The sequence below is a fragment of the Podarcis gaigeae genome, assembly GCF_964106915.1.
Source record: "Podarcis gaigeae genome assembly, chromosome: 3".
NCBI classification, from domain to species: Eukaryota; Metazoa; Chordata; class Lepidosauria; order Squamata; family Lacertidae; genus Podarcis; species Podarcis gaigeae.
In genome coordinates, this window is record NC_139680.1 from 121,586,602 (window position 1) to 121,606,741 (window position 20,140).

Here is a 20,140-nt window from a genome sequence, read left to right on the forward strand (position 1 = left end):
TTCCTTATTTTAATTGTTGCTTGCCATCATTTGCATTTTCCCGAATGCCCTCATCTTTTTATTTCTGTTGTGTTGTTTTGCCTCCTTTCCTCCCCCCCCCCCAGGTTGCACTACAGCCCGGCCCCCTCCAAGCGGCTTAGGGATGAGCATGCCCTGATCGCAGCCTATGTGAGCCAGCTCCAGAGTGGCACACGGTCAGTCTTAGGAGAGGCGGGAGGGCAGGGGGAGCCCATGAACACGGCAGTCCCATGCGCAGATGCGCCCAAAGCCCTGAGTAGCCAGCTGGACCACTACAGAAACTGAAACTTGCACATGGAGACGGGCCATGAGGCTGCAGCACTCAGTGCCCCAAAGGGTGCGCGTGCATGCATTGGATCTGGGCACATGGCCCAAAGAGGGTTAGTTTTTAAAACCGCATTCTTTATAAGCAACTTAATGGGGAAAAAAGCTTCTAAATGCTTTTTGAGAGTCCTGAAATATTGAGCAGTTCCGAATGAACTATCTGTAGCCTATGGTTCAAACATGTTTATTACAGGGCTCTCTTTCCTTCCTGCCTAAATTTGGTGAGGGGTTTCCTCTGCGATAATGACTATTTCACCTTGATGCATGGTTTCAAAATGAGGAAGCAGCCTTGTTTTGGGGGTGGAGGGGGCCATGATGGTATTTGTAAAACATGCAGCCTGGCTGTGCTGTGGGTTAAACCACAGAGCCTAGGACTTGCCGATCAGAAGGTCGACGGTTCGAATCCCCGCGATTGGGTGAGCTCCCGTTGCTCGGTCCCTGCTCCTGCCCACCTAGCAGTTCGAAAGCACGTCAAAGTGCAAGTAGATAAATAGGTACCGCTCCGGCGGGAAGGTAAACCAGAAGCGGCTTAGTCCTGCTGGCCACATGACCCAGAAGCTGTACTGGCTCCCTTGGCCAGTAAAGCGAGATGAGCACCGCAACCCCAGAGTCGGCCACGACTGGACCTAATGGTCAGGGGTCCCTTTACCTTTACCTTAAGAGCACAGAAGCAGCAGCAAAATTCAGTTAAGCAGCAGCAGCAAGGCTGTTTTGTCCTTTTGAGTTTCAGAAACAACCTCCTTTCATTTGCTTCGAAGTTGGTGCCCCAGGAGCCCAGCACATGGGTGCATGAGCCTCTGGTTTGCAAAATGCGTGCTCACTATTGTGCGCAGAAATGCACACCATCCCTGACCTAGCGTGCAGCTTTTTCACAAAGGAAAGCCCAACGGAAATGGAATACACACCATCACTTGCTCACCCCACACCTTCTCACACACAGCCCAACAGCCAGGGTACGTCTTTCCCAGAGGAATTAGGGGGACACCACCTCCCAGGGCATCTTCACCCTGAAATCTGGACCCAATTGTGTTTAAGATGGCTCTTCAGTTGGGTTCACTTCCTCTCGGCAAGACATTTGGTTGTCGCGTCATTTTAAACAGGGCAAGTTGCCTTCCTTTTTATTTTTACGCACAGGAAACCATCCCAAATGACTCAGCCACTCCACTGGTTGGTGCTGTGTCCAATCAGTTCTGGATTGCCACAGCTGAAGCCCCTTCAGATATACAGCCTGAGCTTTCAGTCCAATCCCTGCATCCCGTTTCTTATTCTGAAACATAAGACTCCCATTGTCCAATTCCTCTTTCAAGTTGGTACCAGCCGTATATTCCTGAGGCCTTTTGCAGACTCCAGCCGGCTCCCTGTTCCCCACTTTGCTCTGGCCATTTTGTCATCTTTGTAGCGCTTCAGATTTGCAAAGCGCTTGGCAGCTTGCAAAACAAACAAGCCCACGTTAAAACCAGTTAAGACAAACACAAGCAGTGAAAGTTTAATAACCCATCGGAGATTCTTCCAGATCCCACGTCGCTAAAAAGAGGCCCCAAAGGGCCCAGACATTCCGCCTGCTGCCAGGACAGGGCCACCACCAAAAAGGCCTGCCCTCATTTGCCACCCTCTGGACCTCCATGAAGAAGGGCCTCAGTTGATGACCGCAGGGTCCAGCTTGGTTCACATGGGGAGAGGTAACCCTGGAGCTTTTCGGGTTCTGAGCCACATAAGGCTTTATAGGTCAAAACCAGAACGTTGACTTGGGCCTAGGAACTAGCTGGTAGCCTTTTGCCACTTTTGATGCTGGTGTGGCAGGAGGTAAGGTGGGAGGGCCCTGACTCCTGTCTGGTGTTGGGCAACTGCAATTACTATTATTCCAAACTTTTAGAAGACATCTGAAGGCAGCCCTGTTTAGGGAAGCTTTTAATGTTTAATAGGTCCTTGTATTTTAGTGTTTTGTTGGAAGCCGCCCAGAGTGGCTGGGGAAACCAAGCCAGATGGGCGGGTATAAATAAGTTGTTGTTGTTGTTGTTGTTGTTGTTGTTGTTGTTGTTGTTGTTGTTACCGGCACTCATGCTTGTTGTCTTTCTCTCCCCGGCCCCAGCAGCGTCCTGGACAGCCCCAGCAGGCTGGATGAGGAGCACCGACTCATCGCCCGCTACGCTGCCAGGCTAGCTGCGGAAGCTGGAAACGTGGTAAGCAGCCAGTCTGGCCCTCTCTCTTGCTAACGGTTTCTCCGATGGCTGTGGTATGCTCAGCTGCTGCTTCCCTGGGCAGGTGAGCTGGCAGCGCTCGGCTTCTTTCTAAACATGCTGCATCAATTCGGGAGGAGCATTTTGCCCCGCTGAGTCTGTGTCCCTCCGGTCAATTTCGTCACGTTGCACCACAGGCGTGGCGCTCAGATTGGGAGTCACATAATTGGTTGGATGCCAGGCTGGAGCCACGCAGGCCCAGTGTCCCCAGGGAGGCTTCCTTCCAGAGACTCAGCAGAGTGGAGCAAAGAAAATCTTGTATGCTTGCTTGCTTACGCTTCGCAGCATTAAGAATAGGTTCTCTGGGTGGTGTACAACTTTGCTGTTAAAAAGCAAAACAAAAAGACGCACCATAAAATATCAAAATGCAGAACATAAAAAGGTTAAGACAGCATCAAAAGTAAATCAATAGCGGACAACAGTAGCGCCCTCCGGGTCCACAAAGCACTGAAGCGTGTTTTTAAAAAGCCTGGTGAAGTTTCTAAAAAGGTTGGAACTGGAAGGACCACAACACAGGCCTCAGGTGAGCCTCTCTGGGGAGGGCATTTCGTAACTAGGGTGCCACCACTGAAAAGACCATCTCCATAGTAGCAACTCCCATAAGAACCCAATATGATTGATTGATTGATTGATTGATTGATTGGGGTGATATGATAGCCATGTTCAAATATATAAAAGGATGTCACATAGAGGAGGGAGAAAGGTTGTTTTCTGCTGCTCCAGAGAAGCGGACACGGAGCAATGGATCCAAACTACAAGAAAGAAGATTCCACCTAAACATTAGGAGGAACTTCCTGACAGTGAGAGCTGTTCGACAGTGGAATTTGCTGCCCAGGAGTGTGGTGGAGTCTCCTTCTTTGGAGGTCTTGAAGCAGAGGCTTGACAACCATATGTCAGGAGTGCTCTGATGGTGTTTCCTGCTTGGCAGGGGTTTGGACTCGATGGCCCTTGGGGTCTCTTCCAACTCTAGGATTCTATGATTCTATGAGGAGCCAGCTGGATCAACCCATCTGGTTGGCCACAGAGAGGGCAGAATGCTGGACTACAGGGTCCATTGGCCTGATCCAGAAGGCTGCCCCTGGGGACAAGGCACTAGCTCAGTCAGTAGAGCACAAGACTCTTTATCCCAGGGTTGTGGGTTCAACCCCCACGTTGGGCAAATAATAATTTTACTATTTATACCCTGCTCCTCTGGCTCGGTTTCCCCAGCCGCTCTGGGCGGCTCCCAGGAGAACACTAAAAACAGAGTAAAACCTCAAACATCAAAAACTTCCCTAAACAAATTCCTGCATTGCAGGGGGGTTGGACTAGATGGCCTTTGGGGTCCCTTCCAACTCTACGATTAAACGACAACCTGATCTGATTTCCTTCCCCGTCTTTACCACCATCTCCCCAGCGCTGTTGGTGATGGGGAGGGGGCTGCCCACGTGGGTTTCAGTGCTGGGTCCTCGTTGAGCCGTGTGTGTCTTTGGGGTCTCTTGACAGCCACGCCCACCCACAGACCTGGGGTTCAACTTCGATGCCAACAAGCAGCAGCGGCAGCTGATAGCAGAGCTGGAGAACAAGAACAGGTAAGGGGGCTCAGGTGGCGGGGAGGAGGGGTGGCCGCCTGGCCTTCGCTGGGCTCCGGAGCAAGAGATCTTCTCCTTCCACACTTTCCATTGCTGTTGCCTCCCGGTGGGAGTTCTGTGGGTGGATGCTTTGACAAGGGGACAGCCCCACAGTGCAGCTGCTGGTGGATTTTGCAATCCTTACACTCCATCAGCTCAGTGAAAGGTTTCATTTTCCTGCTTGGCAGGGGGTTGGACTCGATGGCCCTTGTGGTCTCTTCCAACTCTAGGATTCTATGATTCTATGATTTTTTATTTCTGCACAAGAAAGTTGGGGTGGAGAAAAATGAAGGCTTGGTGTTTTAAAGGGGCATGCAAAATATTCATGCCCTGGCATGGCAAAGAGAGAGAGAGAGAGATGGGGGAAGAGTCTGGACAAGGTCCCCTCTGTGCCGGACTCTGGAAGAAGGCGGGGACTGGACTGATTGACCCCTGGGACCTCTTAATAATAATAATAATAATAATAATAATAATAATAATAATATAAATTTTATTTATACCCTGCCCTCCCTAGCCAAGACCGAGCTCAGGGCAGCTAACACCAAATTTAAAAACGATTGAAATACAGCTTACAAAACAAGATTAAAATACAACATTAAAACATTAAAATGCAGCCTCATTTCAGTGGAACCGCAATCAACTCTTCCAACTCTACAACTCTGTGGAAGTTGAGGGCAGCCCATTCTGCCTCCCCACTGGCCTTGGCTCCACACCTGTTCAAAACTAGGCATCCCACAGGTGGGTCTCCTATAGCATTTTTTTTTCTAGGATGTATCTCTACCTGATGATACAAACCCGCCCAAAAATAATTGGGTTGTGTGTGTGGATTGTGCTGCAGAATCCTGCTAGGCAGTCAGATTGCAGCCCAGCCAAGGCCAGAGGTCGCTGACTCCACTGACATATTAAACCCTGTTTAAACTCCTTCCCTGGGAGTTTAGAAAGCAAGAGGGCTAATGCTGGTTTCTTTATTTTACTTGCACAGAGAGATTCTGCAAGAAATTCAGCGGCTGCGGCTGGAGCACGAACAGGCCTCTCAGCCGACACCAGAGAAAGCCCAGCAGAATCCGACGTTGCTGGCGGAACTGAGGCTATTGCGGTAAGAATGTAGGGGGGGGGACGGGACCCCAGGAGGGAGGTTGCTTGCACAAGAATACTTATTCACGCAGCAAGCAGTTCAGCTGTGACTCCCTCCCACAAGAGACAGGGATAGTTGCCAGCCTGGATGGTCAGGGGGGAAACAGTGCTGCCCAGGGTTGTAAAGACTGCAGAGAGGATAATTGGGTGCACTCTTCCCACCTTGGATCAAATCTATGCTTCCAGGTGCCATAAGAAAGCTGCAGAGATAGCGCAGGATAGTGCGCACCCCGGAAATGATCTCTTTCAGCTTCTGCCTTCTGGAAGAAGGTACAGGGTTATAAAGACTAGGACTAGCCGCCTGAGAAACAGTTTCTATCCAAATGTGATTTTGGTTTTAAACACAATGTAAGGTAGTCTCTATGGGAGTATATTGTATTCAATTATGGGGTCTCAGAGTTTTTAGGGGCAAACCAGGCTGGGATAGCTGGGATAGCAGGCTTGTTGGTCTTGAAAGACCTACACTGGCTCCCAGTACGTTTCCGAGCACAATTCAAAGTGTTGGGGCTGACCTTGAAAGCCCTAAACGGCCTCGGTCCAGTGTACCTGAAGGGGTGTCTCCACCCCCATCGTTCTGCCCGGACACTGAGGTCCAGTGCCAAGGGCCTTCTGGCGGTTCCCTCATTGCGAGACGTGAAGTTACAGGGAACCAGGCAGAGGGCCTTCTTGGTGGTGGCGCCCTCCCTGTAGAACGCCCTCCCATCAGATGTCAAAGCGATAAACAACTACCTGACATTCAGAAGACATCTTAAGGCAGCCCTGTTTAGGGAAGTTTTTAATATGTGACATCTTAATGTATTTTTGGTCTTTGTGGAAGCCGCCCAGAGTGGCTGGGGAAACCCAGCCAGATGGGCGGGGTACAAATCAATTATTAGTATTAGTATTATTAGTTTCTGAATGTCTGATATAGATTTTTTTTCCAATTTTGTTGTTCTGTACGGGACAATGACAATAAAGATTATTGTATCGTATTGATGGCTTGAAAAGAGGATTAGATGAATTCAAGGAGGAGGTGGTGGAAGAGAGGGCCATCTTATGTTCTCCTGCTGGTGGTGCTTGGCAGTGGCAAGCAGACTGAACAGACGGCAGAGCTGTGCCCGTCTCTGATTCTGTGCCACCTTTACCCAAGGCAGAGGGCTTTTCTTCACCCTCACAACTGCCCTGCAAGGCACTAAGCTGCATAAGTATTCTGCCCATGAAATCGGGAAGGATGGGGGCCATATTTGCAGGCCGCTTGACCTTCTTTGAATACCAGCGGAACTGCCCTTCTGACGAACTGGCCGCTTCTCCTTCTCCAAACAGGCAGAGGAAGGATGAGCTGGAGCAGCGAATGTCCGCCCTTCAGGAGAGCCGGCGGGAGCTGATGGTGCAACTGGAAGGGCTTATGAAGCTGCTCAAGGTAAGGCCTGCCGGCGCTGGACATCCCCTCCTCAGCACCTGCCACATTCGCAGCTCCCAGGCAGGCTGTGCCTCAAACCTGTGAGAAGCCCTTTCCGTCCTGCCTTAGGCTGAGTCAGACCATCCTTTTCAACTGGCAGCACTGATCAGGGTTGGACCCAGGCCTTCCAGCACTCAAAGCGGGGGCTCTGCCTGCCCATAAGCTACAGCCCTGGCCCTTGCCCTGGGAGAAACCGCCTCCAGAGGGCTGTGTGTGAGATCCAGCCTGCTCTAGCATTCAGAAGCCCCTTCATACTTGGCCAACGGAGCCCCCAAGAAGGGCTGCCCTCGTCTCCCTCACTGTCTTTTGTCCCTTCCTGCAGAGAAGGGATTTGCCTGCAGCATCTTCCAGGTGGCGTGGGTCTTTAGAGGTCCTCTAGTCCAGGCATAGGCAAACTCAGCCCTCCAGATGTTTTGAGAATACAATTCCCATCATCCCTGACCACTGCTCCTGTTAGCGAGGGATGATGGGAGTTGTAGTCCCAAAACATCTGGAGGGCCGAGTTTGGCTATGCCTGCTCTAGTCCAACCCCCTAGGGCTCAGTGATGGAAATCCAGTGCTAGAAGCATTCTCTGTGCTCAGGTATCTGTCCAGCTTCTGCCTGAAGACCTCTAGCAGGGGAGATCCCAGCCCCCAGCCCTGCCCCCAACTCGTTCCATTACTGCTTATCCTTAGGAAGTATTCCCCCCCCCCCGATGTTTAGCCCAGTAGGCCCAGCAAGAGGAGAAGCGAAAGAGTGTTTCCCCTCCTCCTGCGTGATGACAGCGTTTGGGGGGCTTAAAGGTGCTCTGCTGTGTTGGGGTGTGGATAGATGCCAGGAGAGGATATATTTATTAGATATTATCCTTCCTTCCTCACGTTCGTGAGTTCAGCAGAGTGCATCCCTTTGCAGCTTAACAGGGAAGCTTTGATAGACTACTTTTAGCCTTTTCATTTAAGGATTCCAAGGTGCTTTGAGGCAGCCTGGATTTTCCTGGTATTTCCCCCTTAGAACAATAACCGCGCAGTCTTGTAGAAGGTAAAAATAACATTTACTCACTCAGAATACCTGTCAAAGAGTAACCAAACACAGCAGCTTTGTTCAGGCAGGCTCAAAATAGTAATTCAGTTACAAGGACATAAGTAAATCTAGTTTAAGTCTGAGCATGGAGCTCAGATGAGCAGGTGTTCTCACATTGCTGGCAGAGAGGGAAGAGGAAGAGGTGAGAGGCGGTGTGCCCAGGCAGGTAAGAGAAAATACATGGCTATGGCCTCTCCTTGTCAGGGCACGGGGGGAGTGTCTCTCACAGACAAGCTCACAGGAATACGCAGAGCTTCAGCTCCCATCATGTGCCTATCTAACAAAGCAGGAATTGTTTGTTTGACTGTATGTTAGATATCCCACATCCTGTCCCCTGCTCAGTCCTCTGAGTGTTCCCCGATCCTTCAGCCCTTCCTCACGTGTCTTCTTTCCCACCCAGGTTTCCTGCATGCAGAGCCCAGACCTCACTCCCTGCCCTTCCCTCTCTCGCTGGACCAGGGGCACCTAGACTCAGCCTGTAGCATCCCTGGGAGGGAAGCCAGAGGCAGCCGTGATGGTCTCACACAGCGCAAGGGAGCGGCTCCTGCCCTCCTGCCTCCCTTCCCTGTGTCCTTCTCCGCCTCCTCTCTTGGTGTCCTTGAGTGTCGGCAGACGTGGGGGTTCCTCTTGGGGATCCCTGCCTGTGTCTGTTCCCCCCGTCCTGATAACGATTAACTGTCCTCTCTCTTTCTCTCACACCTTTGCTTACTGCCAACCTTTATAGGAAGAGGAGCAGAAGCAGGCAGTAAGTTGATACCCCCGTGAATCTTTTCTTCCCTTTGGTTCTGCATGAAATGACTCTGTGCGGCACTTTCTCATCCTGGTGGGGTTTGGGTGCCCAGGAGGCAAGTGGTGCCCAGTGCAGGATGAGGGTGCTCCTGCCTCCCGCAGAGTGTGGGCTTATTAACCCTTGGCACACCCGCTTAATTTCTCAATGTGTTTATTTCCCAAAACGTAAGACTAATGAGCCAGTCCCGGTTTGATTTGTGTGCGCGTGCGTTTAATGAAATGTGCATGATTGACAAGACATGGAAATGCAGAGGTCCTCCCATGTTGCTCTGGTTGCTTTTTCTGCCCTAAGGCACCTGATTGTCTCCCGCCTTTGGGAAATCCCTGCATTCTCCTTCCTGGCCATGCGCACGAGTCCACGCATGGAAACGGACAGCCCTGTCTGGCCCTGCATCCTGCTGCCTTGACAAGCCTGGCTCAGCAAAACTGTTTCTTCCGGGGTGGGGGGCTCCTCCAAGAGACCTCCTTGTTGAGCATCTGTCTTGATTTGTTTGCACAGGGATTATGCAGAGGTCCAGAGACGATGCAATATTCAGATCGGTTTTGTGTGGAGGTTCCATGACAAGGAGCGTCTGTCCTGGTCTGCTTGTGTGGGTGGAGACTTTGCTCTGTCCCGGCTCCTGCCAACCTAGCAGTTCGAAAGCACACCAGTGCAAGTAGATAAATAGGTAAAGGATCCCTGGTGGCGCTGTGTTCTAAACCACTGAGCCTTTTAGGCTTGCAGATTGGAAGGAGGGCAGTTCGAATCCCCACAACGACGGGGTGAGCTCCCCTTGCTCTATCCCAGCTCCTGCCAACCTAGCAGATAAATAGGTACTGCTGTGGCGGGAAGATAAACGGCGTTTCCATGCACTCTGGCTTCCATCATTGTGTCCCGTTGCGCCAGAGGCGGTTTAGTCCTGCTGGCCACATGACCCAGAAAAGTGTCTGCAGACAAACGCCGGCTCCCTCGGCCTGAAGCGAGATGAGCGCCTTTGACTGGACTTAACCATCCAGGGGTTCCTTACCTTTACCTTTTTTTAAAACCTTCTCTGTCACTTGCTTAAAGGTAAAGGGACCCCTGACCACTAGGTACAATTGTGACCGACTCTGGGGTTGCGGCGCTCATCTCGCTTTATTGGCCGGGGGAGCCGGTGTACAATTTCCGGGTCATGTGGCCAGCATGACTAAGCCGCTTCTGGCGAACCAGAGCAGCGCACGGAAACGCCGTTTACCTTCCCGCTGGAGTGGTACCTATTTATCTACTTGCACTTTGACATGCTTTCAAACTGCTAGGTTGGCAGGAGCTGGGACTGAGCAACGGGAGCTCACCCCGTCGTGGGGATTCGAACCGCCGACCTTCTGATCGGCAAGTCCTAGGCTGTGTGATTTAACCCACAGCGCCACCCACATCACTTGCGTATCTGACACTTATTGGTGCAGATGGGTGCCAACCAACCATTTGTGCATTTCTCCATCACTTTACTAACCAAAAAAAATACTTTAAAAAAGTAGACTTGTTGCACCAGAGTGCTCTAATCCACATTAATTGCATAGACCTGAACTTCCAGATGCAGCTGAAGCCCTCCAGCAAAATACTGACGTCTGCAGGAGACGATCCCTCCCCACCTTATTCCTGCCCGGCAATTAACTCCGAGTCCCCTGCAGAGGGAGCCATCCTTCTTTCCTAAGCGAGCAGCCTTTGGTGCTGGTGCAGCAGGATGGAAGCCAGCTGGTGGAAGCGCCAAACCTCTGGCCTGCTGGGGCTTCCCTTGGGGATTGGCACATCTGCAGTGATGTGCAGGTCCCCCAAAGGCTGGGTTTGGGGAAGGAGAAGCACGTTTTCTGCGTCTGTTGAAAAAATCTCCATAAGGGGTGCAAAGAGGTGCCTGGAAGCCAAGAATGACCCCTTCCCTGCCTTGTTGAAGCCAGGCTGACCTCCTGCGCAGAGCCTCCTGATGACTTCACAGTTCCAATCTGTCGTAGCTTCTGGTGAGCGTTCACATCTGTCGAGTGCTTCCCCTTTTCATGACACCTCAATGATGTTTTAGGGGCTACTTCTGGGTTCAGCACCATGCGCATGTACGCAATCCCACGTCATTCGGATGTGCCTAAATCAGCAGTTGCCTGTATTTATTGTGAAAGATAACGCAGCTGCTTCTACAGCACTGGATCCCAACGCACATCAATGTAGCATCTAGGCAGCTATGGCCAGATCCGCTGTCTGTGGAGCCGTTGCCACAACTGGGGACCACTCTCCCCTCCACTAGTTCATGTACCTTCCCCTGACGGGCTGCGCACATACAGCCAGAGACTGCGCCTGTGTGGAAACCTCCTCTGCTCTTCCCACTTCAGTCTCCTCCTGGTTCTGGGAGACGGGATGCAGGAGAGGCTGGGGAAGCCCCTGGCTCTTCATTTGCCTCTTCCTCCTCCTCTTCCATCCCCTCCTGTGCGCCCCCCTCCAGCTCTGAAGCTTCCCCTGCCTCTGCCCCTTGCCTCCTGGCCGGCACAGGTCCCCACAAACCGCTGCCCCCCTCTCCCAACTCCATCAACCTCTTGCCAGCCTCTGACAACACCTGTTGAGCAAACGGGAAGTGGCCATTTTGGTGTGTCTGACTTGGCGTGCAGGGGGACACGGGTGGCGCTGTGGGTTAAACCACAGAGCCTAGGACTTGCCGATCAGAAGGTTGGCAGTTTGAATCCCCACCACGGGGTGAGCTCCTGTTGCTCAGCCCCTGCTCCTGCCAACCTAGCAGTTTGAAAGCATGTCAAAGTGCAAGTAGATAAATAGGTACCACTCCAGCGGGAAGGTAAACGGTGTTTCCGTGCACTGCTCTGGTTCGCCAGCAGCGGCTTAGTCCTGCTGGCCACATGACCCGGAAGCTGTACGCCGGCTCCCTTGGCCAGTAAAGCGAGATGAGCGCTGCAACCCCAGAGTTGGCCACGACTGGACCTAATGGTCAGGGGTTACCTTTACGTGGCACGGAAGGAGCACAGGGGAGAGACCTGCCCTGCCCCCTTTTGCAGTTCCTTTCCAGGCCCCCTGCAAAGCCACTTCCCCAAACCACTTGCACTTCCCTGCTATTCTGGTGGGAACAACCCCCTGTCCATCCACAAGGCAAAGCAAACTTTGCCTTTGGTCAGATTGCAAAGAGGCTCTTGCCCATGTGACTGCTGGCTGCTGACCTTTGCAACGACCCCCTGGTACGTGGCCGGGCTGTCTGGCTGCTATCAAGCAGCCACCAGCATGAATTGTCTCTCCCGCTTATCATCACAAATAGCCCCCAGGGTGGAGAGAATACAGCCCCCAAGGCTTGCACACCCTCGGCACCTGGGTCTCATAAAAAGCTTCGGAGTTAAATATTGACACGTTTCACTCCAGAATGTGGAAGAATGGGCTGTCCCTTTCAAGTGAGCTGCCTGCAGACTTTTGAAACTCCCATTTCTGTCTCCTGGGGAGGGCCCAGGGACCGGGGTAAGCCCCAAGGAGTTTCCTTGGCAGCCTGGCTTGTGGGGGTAGGGTGTCCCCTGCTCTAGCTGTGGGAGGAGAGGCTCCCCATAGAACTTAAGGTGGGTTTATTTTGAGGATCCCTGTATTTCAGAAGGGTTGGACTAGATTACTCAGGGTCCCTTCCAACCATACAAATCTCTTGCTGAGAAGGGGAGTTAAATGGTGGGCTGTATCTTGTATGTGATGTAAAGGTGCTAGGCAGGTAGAAGGGGAGAGAGAGAGAGAATGTTTCTGCAAGCACCGAGTTAACAGTTTATTTTTCCAAACAAGATTTGGGAAAGAGGATCTGCTCCCACAGATCTATTTTTCCATGACATCATTGTGTAGAAGTACTCAGTGCATCCTGAGTAGACTGCAGTTTGCCACGTCCAGAGAAACCTGAAAACGTGGTTTGGATCAGCTCTCCGTCACAGAGGCCTGGAGGTGTTCACCAAACTCATTCAGGGCACCAAGTCCACGTAAAAGTTGCCGCGGCTGCATAAAGAGCCATTGATCCTGGGAATTGGCCCTCTCGTCCTCCAGGCCATGAGCGCCCGGTTTCTCGGCAGAGCCTTTCCCCACCTCTCCTTTCATCAGGGTTTGTGGCTGTTCCCTTTATCTCACCAGATGCCCCCACTTCCCCACTGGTGCCGCTTCTTGAAAAATCTTAGGAATAAGCAAGGCCTGGAGCCCAGGGTGCTTTTAGCCTGGGAGCCATGAAGCTCTGCTGAGCCTCCATCCTGGCTTCCGAACTGTAGGAGGTCTTCCTGGGAAGCTCTGGGCATTGGGAACGAAGGAGGAGCCCTCAGCCCTGGTGCAGAGAAAGGCCTCTTGGGCTCAGCCGCTGAATCCCACGGGAGAAGAGCCTGGGTGGGGAGCAAGGACGCGTCACATGACCACTGCGGTGGGAGTCTTATCTGAAGGCAACGCCCCATGGCTTCTCTGTGTGAGGAATCCAGTGGTTTTTTTGGATTCCTGGTCCCATAAAGCGGAAAGAAGAGAACTTTGAACAAACGGGGCTTTGTGATGTTGGGTTTGGCACAGCTGCCTAGTATCCGAGGAAGAAGGGTCTGCAGCCAAACTGCTGAATGGGGCTGATCCTTTGGGTAGGGGTGGGGGGGGTGAGCTTAGCCTTGGAGATGCTTTAGCGGGGTATACAGTGGCCTCGATCCCTGTCACAAAGGCCAGATGTTGCTGCAGAGGAAAAGGAGGAGGTGATGTTTGCTGACAGGTTACTCAGAAGAACAAGCCTTGCTGAAGAAGAACAAGCCTTGGCTTCTGCTCAAGCACGTTTTCTCTCTATTTGAGTTATTTGAGAGTGTCAACAAGCACATAGAGGTCATCCAGTGGACATAAAGTACATGGGTTTTCCAAATTCTTTTCAGAATGCACTGCACCAAAGACTCCCAAGTAATGGAACAAGAGGGGAGGTCCTCTTGTGGATCAGGAATTGGTCAGGGAGCAGAAAACAGACAGCAGAAATAAATGGAGAGATGTAAGAAGTGGCTTTTGGGGGGGGGGACTCTGCCCAGAGGTGCCCCTCAGCTGATCCAAAGGACGTGCCCTTTCCTCCTCCCCCTCCCTGGAGGCACAGGGGGGCAGTCTTGCGGCTCCCAGTTTGACCACAGTGGCATTGGGCACTTCCCAGCACACCAGGTGTGTAGTGATGGTCAGTCCCGTGCGCAAGGGGTGTTGTGCTGCGGACCCTGCCTTGTCCTGCGTAGTTCACCCTGAGCCAGAGGGAGCCCAGGAGCCCTCAAGGCTCTCACTCAGGACCAACGTTTCTCTGAAGTGCTTCTGCTGACCATGTGGCTGGTTTCTTACTCCGATCCTCCTGTACCCAAAGATTTCTGCCTTGTCTCAGGCCCCTGCACATAGCTAGCCGTGCCAGGAAGCCGCCATGTTGACAACTTCCTCCATGAACCTTGGGAAGACGTTTGGCACCCCACAAGCTTCCCCACACTTCCTCAGTGACCACCAGGCCCGGGGCCAGGGCCTTTGCTTGCCCACAGACGTCGTCCTGGTGAGGCTGAAACTCCCCTTGAGAAGATGGAGCTCAGGCACTGGCTGTAGATCAGGAACTGTTATGTGTTTGTGCTTTTAACTCGGGTGAGCTTGGCTTGCCCTTCTTGTCTGGCTGGACTCCTCTGGGGCAGTTTCAAGCCTCTTTCTGTGGGTCACTCTCCAGACGGGGTCTGGCCTGTGCCTCTGCGGAGCCAGGGGTGGACGTCTTGGGCTGCCTTTGGCCCCTTTGCCCTGACGGGACAGGCACTCCGTGCCCTGCCCAGGCAGCCCTGCCGGAGGGCAATGGACAGTGGAGGCCCCTTCCCTCGAAGGACCCCCTCTCTGTTCCTGGACAGTCGGCACTTCCCGCTTCACACAAGTTAATCATTAGGGCTGCGATGGAGTTTGCCTTCTCCCTGCCATGGAGCCCCACTCCCGCTTTGCAAGGGAGGAGCCTCTGCCTCGTTTACTCTGGCCTGGAACCATTGCGTGCAGCCAAGGGGAAGGGGAAGGAGCGAGGGCTGAGTAGGGGGTCTGCAGGCCCTTTTCCCAAAAAGCCAAATGAGCTGCTTCGCATTTCTGCCGGGCTCCTCTCTCGGGCGTGTGCGTGCAAGCCCTGCTGCTCTGTCCTTGACGTTCTCCGCCATCTTAGCTATTTCTGGCTCCCTCGTCCTGCCGCCACGGCGGCGGCAGCAGCAGCCCCCGCACCACACAGGCTCCCCCAGCACCACAGCTGCTGCAAAGGCCCCGGACGGATGAGCGTGCGTGCCGGCGCGCTTTAATTGAATTACGCAATTCTGAGCAATTAAACGCAATCTTCTGCCTCGTAATCCCGTCGATCCTGCCTGCTTCCCCCCTCCCTCCTTTCCATGTGTTTGATTAGACAGCTGTGCTTTTTTTGGGAGCTGCCGGTGCCAGCAGAGTCCCAAAATAGAACATGCGAAATGGACGGTGCACGTCTGCCTGCCTGCCTGCCTCCTTCCCTCCCTTCCTCTGCCCCCCCCCCCTCTACTGTACATTGCTGTCCGGGTGCCAGGAGCACATGCTGCGGCCCCCTCTCCTGGCCGCGCACACAAGCACCTTTGCCGCCGCCAAGGCGTTTCTGCGCAGCCCTGGCGAAAGGCAGCAGCCGAGAGGGTGATGGCGCTTGTTTTGCTTAAGCATGCAGCGGCAGAAAGCAGGGAATTGTCCTCCCCAGCCATCTGCTCACCTGGCTGCCTTCCATTCGCTCAGGAGACAGCGGAGTACGTGGGGATGAAGAGCCTCTTTCATTCCGTTGCCATGATAACAGGGCCGGTTTCGGAGTTTTAGCAGGGAAGGGGTTATTAACGCTTTGGGGAAAAGAAAGGTTATTGGGCTGCTGGAGTAACAGGGAGTGTTCCTGGAAGTTTCGCCGCAACACACAGAGAGGGGAGACCAGAAGGGCCCTTTCGGAGGCAGGAGCCGCAGCTGACGGGGGCCACAAATAGGAGCCTGCATTGCATGGGCTGCCCACCCTAAGCACTCCTCTGGGTGGAAGGCTGGACATCAGGGGAGCCCTGGGGGATCAGACCAGTGCCCATCTAGCCCAGCATCCAGTTCTCCCAGTGGCCAACCACCTGCCGAGGGCAGAGCAGAGCCATCCTGGCTGGTGGAGATCAATAGTCCTTTCCCCCATGAATTTGTTCAGTCTTGTTTCAAATAAGTTGCCTTCAGCCTGGTGCCAAGTAGCTCAAGGATTTCTGGCCGTGCAACAGAGCTTTTTCTCTCTCTGCCCCCCGCTCCCTCCCGCGTACCCCCGTAAACCTGTTCTTCAGCTTCCCCTAGCTCTCCGGAGCAGATTTGGGAAGGGGGGAAAGGAGGGGAGTCCTTTTGTGCTAACAGTAATCCTTGTGCTGGCAGGATGCGGGAGTGGAATATCCCCCAGGGCTGCAGCGCAAACGTTGCTTCCAGAGGACCCCCAGTATCTCCAGTTGAAAGGGGGCTCTGGTGGGTAGCAGGCCTGAGCACAACCTCAGCTGGGAAACTGGAGAGAGAAACTGCAGTGCTAGGCGAGGTCAACCAAAGATGTGGCATCATGAATCCATGTCTGGCCTCCTGGATGGTAAAGGGGTGTTGTTGTTTAGTTGTTTAGTCGTGTCCGGCTCTTTGTGACCCCCTGGACCAGAGCACGCCAGGCCCTCCTGTCCTGCACTGCATCCTGCAGTTTGGTCAAACTCATGCTGGTAGCGTCAAGAACACTGTCCCACCATCTCGTCCTCTCTCGTCCCCTTCTCCTTGTGCCCTCCATCTTTCCCAACATCAGGGTCTTATCCAGGGAGTCTTCTCTTCTCAGGTAAAGGGGTAGAATTGTAGAGTTGGAAGGCATCCCATCGGGTTCTCTAGTCCAGCCCCCTGCAATGCAGGAATCTCAGCTAAAGCTACTTCCTGCTAACACCCCTCCTGCCCCCTTTGTGTTGCCTGTTAAGAACCAGGCCTGTCTGTACCCCAAGTGCACAGCCAGGTTGGGCCAGAAGCCGCAGAAAGAAGCAGGACATTGGTGACCTTCATGAACAGGAAAGTGTGTAGGGGGAGCTAATCTCCAAGTCCTCTTCCAGCCGAACCCCCGCCTCTTCCAGGGATGAAAGCTGGCCTCCTCCCTGGCTCAGAACCTGCAGCTGAGCCCAGAGTCCGGCTGCCTGGGTTTCTCCTGGCCCCCGCCTTCAAGGAGATGCTCTTGCGCAGTAATCATGGATTTCGGTGGGACTTCCTTGCAGAAAACGAGCGCTCAAGCTCTGCTCATGCCTCTTCTGCACCCGGCATCTTTGCTGCAGAAACTGAAGCATCTCAGCCGGCTGGCTTTATTTTTAGCTGGATTTCCAAGTGTGTTTTCTGTTCCTAAATGACTTGGAATGCGATGGGATGCAGCCAGCCCATCCACGGAGGCATTTGGCTCTCAGGACCCGACTTCCTTGCCCTGTGCAGCCGGCCTCTGCGTAGCAGGACTTCCATGGATCCTGGCCCAGGAGAAGCCTGCAGGGTTACAGTGCGGCCTGGTTTTATTTTTGTAGCCATCCGAGCCCCGGGATTGTCGGCCTGCCACTGTCCTCTTCCGCAGCCATGCCAGAATCGGGGTGGAGTACGACGACCCGCCTCTCTTGCTTATTTAAAAGAGCCTGGCAGGTCAGACTTCACCTCCAAGCCAGATTCTGAATTGGCCCAGTTCCCGCGGCCCATGCTCAGAAGCAAAACGCCCAGCCTAGTCCTGATCCCAGCACAGGTGGCAGCAACTCCAGAGCTGCTAAGTTTTCTTATTGATTGTGTTTTAATCATCATTCTTGATTTCATGTTAAATCGTCTGAGAGGTCCCCGGAGACCTAAATTGACTAAAAGAAACAAGTCAATTTGTAGTTGAGCACATAAGAAGAGCAGCTGGATCCGGCCCTGTGGCCCAGCTACTTAACTACACATCCATGAGGAAGGACTTTCATTTACCTGCCCTGAATACTCCAGCATTCAACTCCATAACGTTCCTTATTTTATAAACGTCTGTGGGATCTGCTGCTGTAGTCGCTCTTCACACGACTGCACTTTGGGGTCCTGCTCATTTCCTGTGAAAACACAATGACCAGCGGACAGGACTGGGAGCGGCTGTTGGCTCCAAGGCCTCTCAGCATTCAGACTGACAGTATAAGGGGAGAAGCAGGTGGTTTGGCGGGGAAGTGGCCCCTGTCTTGAGATGCCCGTTGGAAGATCTCTGCTGGATCTCCCTTGCACTTGCTTCTCTGGGGCTTGAAACACAGCTTAGAACTCTCCCTACCCATAGGAGGCAAACTGCAGCTGCCACCCAGGACAATGGATTTGGAGCACCATTAAGGATAAAAAAAGATAAAGGACCCCTGACAGTTAAGTCCAGTCGCAAAGGACTCTGGGGTTGCGGCACTCATCTCACTTTACTGGCTGAGGGAGCCAACGTTTGTCTGCAGACAGTTTTTCCGGGTCATGTGGCCAGCATGACTAAGCCGCTTCTGGCAAACCAGAGCAGCGCACAGAAATGCCGTTTACCTTTCCACCAGAGCGGTACCTATTTATCTACTTGCACTTTGACGTGCTTTTGAACTGCTAAGTAGGCAGGAGCAGGGACCGAGCAACGGGAGCTCACCCTGTTGCAGGGATTCGAACCGCCGACCTTCTGATCGGCAAGCCCTAGGCTCTGTGTTTAACCCACAGCGCCACCCGCGTCCAGGGTGCAAGACCCAGAAAGTAGACCAGCCTCCTCCAGCTTGGCCCCCTCCAGGTCTTTGGCACTCCAAGTCCCTGTTTGGGGCTGACACCTGGGGGGCAACAGCTTGGCCAAGGCTAGGGGAGGCCCATCTTGGGGCGCAAACTGCAAGGAAGCTGCGTCACACACAAATTCCGATGAAACGAAAGAGGGAATATGGCAGTGCAACTCCCATCCGCCTCAGAGAAATTCCCCGTGGATCGTGCCCCATGTTGGTAAACTTCAGCTCTCTGAAATCGGAATCCACAGGGCCAGCCCTGTCCCCACAAAAAAGGCCGGCTGATTAGAAATGTATGTGCAGACGCACTCTATCCCCCACAAGGAATTCTCCAGCTGGACCAGCTTTTCCTCTGGCGTTGGGGGAAGTACGATTCAGTAATGGAATTTCTTTTCCAGCTCCCTTCTGATGGCAAAGGAGTCAAGTTTATTTGGCCCGGTGCCTTGAGCTGAGGTCACCTGCTGGCACTGACTCTGCAGGACCTTTTTTGCAGGCAGAGTTGTCTCTCCAAAATGGAGCCCCCCCCAATTCTGAAATGAGAGAGGCCCCTCTCACCTCTCCCTGCTACCGTGGGCCACTCATGCGGTGATGGTGATCTCCTGCTGGCGGTGGCAGCCTCCGGGTGCCCAGTTGGCCACCTCTTTGCCTGGCTTCTGCTGCCCGCTGGGAATCCCTGCTGACATGAAGCTTCTCTCTGCGCTCGGAGTCTGTGGAGCTCCATCCCAGCTGCTGTTCTTTGTGGGCAGACACGTGGCACCCCTGCCCTTCCATTTCTGAAATGCCTCTCTTGGTTTGCAGAAGGTTTCCATTGCCTCCTTCATCTGGCAGAATTTCTAAATGTCTGCAGGGCTCCGCATGGTGGCCAGGTAGATATCCCTGTCCCTAAACTGGGCAAGACAGGGAGGGCATGTCCATTCACCCCCTGCTTGCCCACAAACCCCTTTGGAGACTTTAAAAATGGTGGCTGGTAGATTTTGACAGGTCTCTCTTCTGCATGGTCACCTAAGCCCACTTTTCTAAAAAATAAAAACACAATACGATCACATCTTATGCGTACCTAATATGCATGATTTCAATCATAGGCAGATGAAGGCAGGCCGGTTGAAACTGTTCAAGTTACCGTATTTTTCGCCCTATAGGACGCACTTTTCCCCCTCCAAAAATGAAGGGGAAATCTGTGTGCGTCCTATGGGGCGAATGCAGGCTTTCGCTGAAGCTTGGAGAGCGAGAGGGGTCGGTGCGCACCGACCCCTCTCGCTCTCCAGGCTTCAGGAAGCTATCAGCAAGCCTGGGGAGCCCACAGGAGTTCCTGCAGGGCTCCCTAGGCTGCGGATAGCAGCCTGCTGCGCGGGGCGTGCTGAAGCCGCGGCTGGGGGGGGAATATTTTTTTTCTTTATTTCCCCCCCCAAAAAAACAACAACTAGGTGTGTCCTATGGGCTGGTGCGTCCTATAGGGCAAAAAATACAGTAAATCTAAGCAGAGCTTAAAATCTCTTTTTGCACCAGGTCTGCTTGGGGTTACCCAGCACCTAAAGTGCTTTCAAGCTCTCTGCCTTGCTTGCTGGGCACGGCCTGCTCAGCGCACAGTCTCTGGGAGTACAGGGGATTCTTCCTGTCTCCCTCTCACCCAGCAATGTGTGATTTTCCTGTATTTGCAGAACCCTTAGCAGTGAACCTCTGCATAGCATGCAGTTGTGCTGCACTGGTTTCTGTAAGCTTGCCTGGGAACCTTTTGGGCTAAGTGGCAGAGCAGCAGTGCCACAAAGCAGATCCTGCCAGCTTCCCCTGGGCAGTGGCAGCCGCCTCAGGGTGTCAGGAT

The 20,140-nt window shown here is 53.2% G+C and overlaps 1 protein-coding gene across 3 annotated transcripts in view; it reads left to right on the forward strand.

Annotated features, from left to right (window-relative positions):
* The window catches only part of DTNB (dystrobrevin beta), a 97,350-nt gene that overhangs the window by 60,548 nt on the left and 16,662 nt on the right, over positions 1–20,140 (forward strand). Inside the window, exons 11-16 of one of the 3 annotated variants that reach the window (XM_083733430.1) lie at positions 105–194; positions 2,432–2,522; positions 4,065–4,150; positions 5,172–5,285; positions 6,626–6,722; positions 8,546–8,566. In XM_083733430.1, coding sequence (XP_083589556.1) covers positions 105–194; positions 2,432–2,522; positions 4,065–4,150; positions 5,172–5,285; positions 6,626–6,722; positions 8,546–8,566 — 499 coding nt within the window. The remainder of the gene's footprint in view (positions 1–104; positions 195–2,431; positions 2,523–4,064; positions 4,151–5,171; positions 5,286–6,625; positions 6,723–8,545; positions 8,567–20,140) is intronic. The other 2 variants (XM_083733431.1, XM_083733432.1) reach the window with 2 other exon arrangements.